This window comes from Cystoisospora suis (assembly GCF_002600585.1).
Source record: "Cystoisospora suis strain Wien I chromosome Unknown contig_5607, whole genome shotgun sequence".
NCBI lineage: Eukaryota > Apicomplexa > Conoidasida > Eucoccidiorida > Sarcocystidae > Cystoisospora > Cystoisospora suis.
The window spans coordinates 1-7,381 of record NW_027158397.1 but is presented as its reverse complement, the minus strand read 5'-3'; the positions used below and the strand labels follow the sequence as shown (position 1 = coordinate 7,381).

General features: G+C 56.4%; 1 protein-coding gene across 1 annotated transcript; it reads left to right on the top strand.

Annotated features, from left to right (window-relative positions):
- The first annotated feature begins 6,723 nt into the window (after nucleotides 1-6,723).
- On the top strand, nucleotides 6,724-7,259 carry CSUI_009406 (uncharacterized protein). Its single transcript, XM_068069522.1, has one exon. It carries the CDS (start codon nucleotides 6,783-6,785, stop codon nucleotides 7,077-7,079), a length of 297 nt encoding a protein of 98 aa, XP_067918502.1. The 5' UTR covers nucleotides 6,724-6,782; the 3' UTR covers nucleotides 7,080-7,259.
- Nucleotides 7,260-7,381: the final 122 nt, after the last annotated feature.

The window sequence follows — 7,381 nt, the reverse complement described above, 5'->3', positions numbered from 1 at the left end:
GCCGGTGCGCTGCCTCCGGGGCAGCGGACCGCATGCGAGCCGAACGGTTCAGAGAGTTGTCTCCGGAGAGAGAAGAGTTCGGAGAACTTTGTGGGCTTTCCTTTAAGAAGAGAAGAGAGTTTTTACCTTTTCCGTTGCAAATGTTTCGCGGGTTCCATGGTTTTTTCCGATGTTCATGGCCGGTGTGAGACCGCCCTGTATGGTTGGCGTCGGTCAGTGACTTTCCAGGGGCAAGGGGGGCGCTGAAACGTTTCTTTGGCACCGGCTGATGCGATTCCGGGAATCCGTGTGACCCTTGCTTCCACGAGTGACCGCCAGTTCTCGTCATCTGACGACTAGGCTGTCCATGGACACTTTGCGATGTGTGTGTGAGCACGTTTTTCGCGGTACCCTGGCGCTTAGGGATGTGTCCGGGGTGACCACGAAGGAATTTCGCCACTTCGGCATAGTGCTTCAGCCACTAGTTAGTGCGTTTTCGCCGTGGCCTTCCATTACGGGGTTATGACAGGTAAAATCTCGGTCTTTTCTCGGGTAAATACTTGACTGTCTGCTAGTAGCGGGTCTGCGGCCTGCAGCTGAGTGGATCGACCGGGCACGCAGGCGCTCGGCAGATGGACTCGAGAGGTTTCTTCGGGTTACTGCATATTAGAAGACGTGGATTATGAGCTGTGGCGAGTAATCTGAGGACTTTTCCCACATTTTGGAAGTGTGCCAAGGTGTTGTGATTCTATCGAGAGCGGGGCTTCGGCGGACCCCTGTGAACGGCTCTTCGTGGTGTATCCGAGAGTCGCCCGTGCATGGAACTCCACCTGAACTGTCACCCGTTGAACTGACGAAACATCAGAGAACGCGTCAGGCGATTCGTTCGCTCAGAACCTGCTACGCGATGCTAGGAGTCTCGCGGAACAGCACTGGCGGTACGTCACAGGGAGCCAAGAGAGTAGTGGTAGCGCTGCGGACCGACTCCTGCGCTCGTAGCTAAAGAAGAATAGGTACAAGGAATACTAATTGTGACAGGAAGTCCTGGAGGTTCCTTGCAAGTGCGCGCCGAGGGCTTCCTTGGGCGGATTGCCGACACGGCGGAAAGCGGCTTAGTACCGCAGAAAAGAAATACCCTCCCGTTATCTATCGCTCGAGATCCAAACAGAAGGTATGGCTCCGTAGTCATGGCCACTTGCATGCGTTTCTCAAGCTCGTCCTTAGAGGCTCTCAAATGACCAATCGCGTACTGGCTCGTCTCGTGCATCATCTCCGGACTGAGACAGGACGGCTGCTAGTACGTGGTATGCAGGAGCAGTGGGAACGGTGTGTCTGTGGACGGGCAGAGGCTCCAGCGTGCGCGCTGGTTTGACACGCGCGGTGCGAGCGGGCCACTCTGGAAGGTGAAGCCCTCGAGTGCGTCTGTGTTTCCCGCACGGCCTGTCGGCGTGCTATTTCTTTCAGCTGCGCCAGTTGGCCTAGTGTCGTCGCCGGAGAGCTTTGGGCGCGCTTGCTGTTTCTCGTCTGTGAGCAGCTAGTAAGACTGTACCAGAATGCTATCCACACATCAGAACGAAAGCCCAGATCAAACAGGATAGGGGACGACGGAGAGAAGCCAACTCCTTGCGGCATCGAGGAGCGACGAGTGCGGTTGAGTCTTTGGGGGCTGGCATCAGATACACGCCCCAAGGAAACTTTTAAGCGGAGAGCGCCACACGGACTGGCCTGTTCCGTGGTTGTTGGTTTGCAACCGCTTACTGTCGACTCAGAGTTGCGTTGCCCGTGATGCTTTCTCTGCTTTTCAGTCGCGGGCTGGTTTTTCCGTGAATCAGTGGCTGTTACACGAGAGAACGCCCGCTCCCGGTTCAGGAAAACTCGCGGCTCTCGCTCTACTCACATGACGACAGGCTCCCGCATGTCGGGCTGCCACGTCGACTCCGTACGTAATTATAGCCCCATGCTTCTCGGATATAACGGAGCTGTCTACTCGGCGCTTGTAAGGCCTCACGCAAACGGAGGCGCTCGCAGATGTGAAGAAGTGTCACACGCCAAAATGGTCCTCTCACTGAATTAGCGTACCGGCAGGCAGTCGCCCAGAAACTTTGTGCGATTTTGCAAATTCAGTTGTTAGCCGGCCGCGACACCCGCTTGTTTCTGCGAGGAGGAAGGAGCCGTGACGAGCGCGGCGAGCCTGTACAGAGGACATCTTCAGCGTATAATGTCGGCCTTGAGGTGAGTGGTGTAGCTGTGGTGTTTGCCATCATAATGGCTTCTCTGTGCCGAAGTTATGGTGAGTTCCCCTCAACCAAGGTCGTACGGGTGTCACGAGGCGTGCTCTCTTCAAGTGTCGAAAAAGAGGCGAAGCGGTACGAGTTTCTGAAGCAAAGTATAGTGCGCGCTCCGATTAGTCACTCAACGAGGTGGTTCCGGGGTCGCGCGCGGGCCGGCTGGCGTATCGGTACGCTCGGTTTCGTGGCCAGGCGGTCTTGCTATCAACTCTTCATCAAGGAAAAAGAATCACCTACACGCTTCCGACTGAGGACCGGCATTAGTTCAGGAGGAGAAGCCAAATGCGTAGCATAGAAAAGATGGCGCCAATCCACAAACCCCAAATCCCAAAGATAAGCTTTAGCGCGGGCTCCGCTAAAGATAACTCAGGTTGCGCCTGAGCTGTGGAGGAAGGAAGGAGATTCACACATCTCCAAAAGCACCAAGCAGAAGACCGAAGCTGCGAGTTGGGCCACAGGAGCTCCCCGACGGCCTACTGAGGACGGCGCCTGGGGCAACCGGCGGAGGCGGGAGCAAACGAAGAAGCGACTGGAAGATTCACCTCCAAGGAAGGGCGGGGTTTGGGTTTTTATTTGCGCCCCTGTCCAATATTCTTCAATATGGAGTACCCGGACCAACGACCGATTCAGACTAATCTGTTACGTTGAGGCCCACAGCCGCCGCCTCTTCGTTGTCTCCGCTCACCTGCTCTAGGTGGCAGGCTGGCTAGCCCCCCCGACACTCGTTGAGTCAGAGATCCCGGCGGACTCCCCACGCCGCGTTGCTGACAGGCAGTGGCACCCTCCTTCCTTTCTGACAAACTGGCGCCTTGGAGGCAACAATGGCAGAAGGTACCCTTGGCGAAACTGATAGTGATGTTGGTTGTAAAACTGTTATTCTGGTCCGCAGGCAACGAACCACAACTGGCGAGATCCCGAGGTGGGCGCATCTGTTCACTTCAGTGGGTGAGATACCGCGTGCTCTCTTGATGATCTGGCCCGCGTCTTGCAGGTACCGGCGGCTCTTCATATTAATTAGCCGCGCAGCGAGTACCATCCCGAGGTCGCAAGTGCCGCCGTTGCCTTCCGAAGATATTTGGCTCTCTCTGCCATGAGGCTTGTGTCTCCGCTTCCACGTGCCAGTCCCACGAGACAGTACACAAACGTCTGACAGGCACTGTCAAGCCCGGTGTGGTGCGTGACCGTGGGAGAGAATTCTCGTCTTGGCCTCTGCTGAGTTGCTTGTGTGATAACGATCTTGTCTTCGCTCGGTCGATCTCACTGTACCTACTGCTGTGCTCTCAAGCAGGGCCGATTCTCGGGAAGTTAGGAAGTCCGTCTGTGAAGCGCAAGGATTCAAGACCTTCGCTTTGGCTCTCCGTGCCTCTCTCGTTCCCTTTCAACGCCGCAGCAGCTGAAAACCGGTGACAGCGAGAGGCATGTTGCCCCCCCCATCGGTTCTCCGGACCGAAAGCCCGAGCACTCTGGCAAGCGGCCGTCTTCACAGCAGCCAGCTGTAGTGTCGTTGTCTCCTTCTCCGGGACTCTCCGAAATCTGTCGGCAGTGAAAGCGTGACTGCAGGGACAATGCGGACATCCGGGTCTTCCGCTCTCGACGAGCGCGCCTTCACTTCGCAGCGGAGAGCTCTGCTGCACGGATCTAAACAGATAATGAGATACCGTTCACACAGGCAGTTTGCGCACAGCCTAATTCAATCGGCGAGAAACTTTTGCAGCACATGATGGAGCGGCGGGCGAAGACACCTGTCGTAAGCCGCACGGCACAGCGCGGCACGTGGTAGAGCAGAGGGGCACGGCCGGTGTCTCCGGCCAGAAGTCTCTTGCTTCGTCCCAGCGATAATTCAGAGATGCTCCCCGGATTCGTGGCGCCTGTACGTGCCCAACCACCGCGTTTTCGCTGACGTCTTTCGCAGCCGATCCTCGAGCATGACTGGCTGGGGGTGTTGACGTGTCTTCGCGGCGCTTTGGTATGTGATGAGGAAGCTTCCGCGTTTTCATGGTGCCGGAGCCGTTCGTTAAAAAGTATTGTGGCTGGTGTCCTGGAAGCCTACGTAAAGCGCGTCCAGCTTGAGTAGTCACGTGGCACTCTGACTCCTAGCAACCGGTTCACGGGGCCTGCCTCGTCCGTTGACGCTGTGATGCAAGGAGAATAGTTACTAGGAGTGCTACTTGTGATAGCTAGCGTCCTGCCTAAATGCGACGGACAGCCCGTGGTTGATTGGTCTGCCGGCTCGCTCACACGGTCCCTTCTCTTGGGCGCAGTAATATTCCTGCCACAGGAACTTTTCGCTCTCCTGGTGACGCGTTCACTTACTTGAACAATTCGGATTTCACGTCTCGGCAACCGTCACTTGGCAGCACATCAGTATTGTCACAAGGGAAGTCCACAGGACGGTCACTTGTGACACGTCCCTGATCAGGTATGATTTCGAGAAGGCTGTGTCACTGTGCACTTGCTGAATCACTATCGCGGAGTGCCGAAATTTCTCCGTGGTCACCCGGACACATACCTAAGCGCCGGGGTACCACGAATGATATCCGCACAGACACGTCCCAAAGCGTCTGTGCAATGTGCGGTCGTCAGATGTCGGCGAAGGACCGTTAAACTTCAGCCAAGAGTCACCAAAACTCTCGGAATCACCTCAAGAAAAGCCGGAGAACCGTCTCCCTTTCACACTCCACTTGGCGCCGACTGACCGACACCCTAAACCCCGACGACTGTACCGTCGTTTCCGAGGGGGGAAAGAAGTTTTCCTGAGCAGGGAGAAGACTTTTTCCTCTTCTGGAACTGGTTCGGTGGTGAAAATAGAGTTTCCGACTGTCGTGTTTTCGTGAGGGATTGGAGTCATGTTTTGGGTTTTTTTCGTGCGGCCTCTGAGGGAGAGGTCAGTCTGCTGTGGTGCCAGTCGTGAACAGTCTTGTGGTGAGCCGACTGGCGGGTCAACTCGTCGTCTCGCCCGACGCTTGGGATGTGATCGGGACCGTACGCTAGGCCTGTGAGCATTTTTGCTGTCTTCCCGAAGGCTGCGACCTCCGTCCGTGGGCAATCACTTTGGGACGGGTTCGCTCTGCTTGCCCCAGTGGAGCTCCGGCGCTTGAGGAAGCATCCGGAGGGGTCGCGTGGAACAGTGATGCTTTGGGACAGTGTTATTGCCGCCTCTTATTTTTTGAGCTTCTCCAACACTGCAGAGGTCTTGATTAGCGATTCTCGTGTTGTTTGTGAGTTACGGCGTGGCTCCAGCCACTTTGGGATGTGCTCGGGACGACCGTAGATAACTTGGTGGTTGCGTTGGCGTTCGTGCAGTCGCCGCGTGCTTCGTGATCTTGCAAAAGGGTTATCGTCTAGACAGAACCTAGAGTGTGGTGTCGTCAGCGGACCTCCAACTTACCGTGAGCTGGAGCGCAAACAAATCACTCAAATAACTTCGATTTGTCAAAGCCAACAGAGTGCAATCTGAAGCGTGGGTAACAGGTACCAACGCAGCTGAAGGACGTTGCCCTGCGGGAGTGGTGGCGAGAGCCTGGTCTTCACCCTGCTGCAACCCTCTTCACGAGAACGCTTTTTCGCGGAACAGTCTTCGGCCTGAGACTGCGGGGACTGTACGTTACAATCAAGGGAAGAGAAGTGACAGGGAAGCGGTAGCACAGTAGGGGCCGCCGCTTCAGCGTCGGTCTGGCAGTTAGGTCTTTTGGCGCGCCTAGTTCTCAGAAGCATCGGACAGAAGCTTGTATTCAACTCCGTCGGCCTACGAGCGCGTATCTCTCTAAAGGTTGCAGATGCGTGGCGCTGAACAGCTACCTACAGGTGGCGTGTTACGGCCGACACCCGCGGGGTGTCTGAGGCAGGGACGAGATAATCCACTTTACTCCTGTCGGAGCGGCGTACGTTTATTCCCCTCGGAGCTAGTCGCAGGCGACTGACAGCTACTTCCGGAGTTAGCTGCATGCAGCCAGTTGCTATGTACCTAGCTAGCTACAAGGGGCTCGGGAAAGTGGCTAGCTAGTCGCCAGGTACAGCCAGATATTTATCTGGCAGCGTGCTACCCGACCAGCTGGATGCGCGGCGGAGGGCTAGCTAGCCGAAGGTGGCTGGCCTCAAGTACTTAGGCCAAGGTCGTAGCACCGCCTTGTCTGACCGATTGCTCGCCCGTCTCCAGAGAAGAGTACTCATGCGCAGGCGCTAGTTGTGACATACGTGGAGGAGGCGACGACTGCAGCATGTTAGCTGCGGCAGGACACCGTTTTTCCGTGTCATGGTGAGAGGGTGAAGTCAACTTAGGGGCGAACCGGACAACCACTGGTTGCGTACCGGCCGGTTCACTGGTGAGCCTGCCGGACCCTCAAACCCTCTGCCCGAGATCCGCGCAGAAGGTGAGTCGGTTCCGTTCGGCGCAACCTTGCCCATGTCCAGTGCAAGCAGCCGGGGGTTGAAGCAGCGTTTTTGGCGTCTCGGTTACCAAGCTCCCTCTCGTTCCGGGTGACGAAACCACTCTTGATACAGGCGAACGGTCTCCTTATGGTACACAGAAGGGCCCATCCGCCTGCTAAGAGCAACCCCGCGTATGGCTCTTGGCGTCCACCTTTCCCAGCTTTCTGGCGGAGTGCACATCCAGGCGCCCGCTCCAAGCTTTCGGTAGAGAGAGAAGTGAACTTGAGATCTGCTTGTGCGTCGCAACCGTCTCAGAGTCTTAGAACACTGCGTCCCGGCTGTAGTCTTCTTTCTTTGCATTTGCTGGGGAGCTCGCCGTCTTGCGGCTTGCATCCAAGGTCTGTTACAGCCGTGGTCCATTTCTACTACTGGCACAGACAGTAAGGCTGGCGCGCACCGGGGATGCCCGACGGTTAGGATGACAGTGGGCGAGACCGGCGACACTTCGGCAGAGGAGCCTGCAAACTCCCCCGTGCGTCACCGTGAAGGTGCGTAAGGAGGCTTCTTGCCAAGCGGAGCTAGCTGCGAGTCTCACCCGCAGGAAGTTGTGAGTCTGATGGAGTTGCTCGTTGGCACTACACTGCGGACTGTGATACACCGTTGTCACAAGTGATCGTCCCTTGTATGGACGATCCTTCGTGACTCGTTCCTGCATAGTGAATCCTTGAATACTACGTGTATGTTGC

Coding starts and splice junctions, on each gene's coding strand:
- CSUI_009406 (XM_068069522.1), top strand. CDS start 6,783: ATGGTACACAGAAGGGCCCATCCGCCTGCTAAGAGCAACCCCGCGTAT.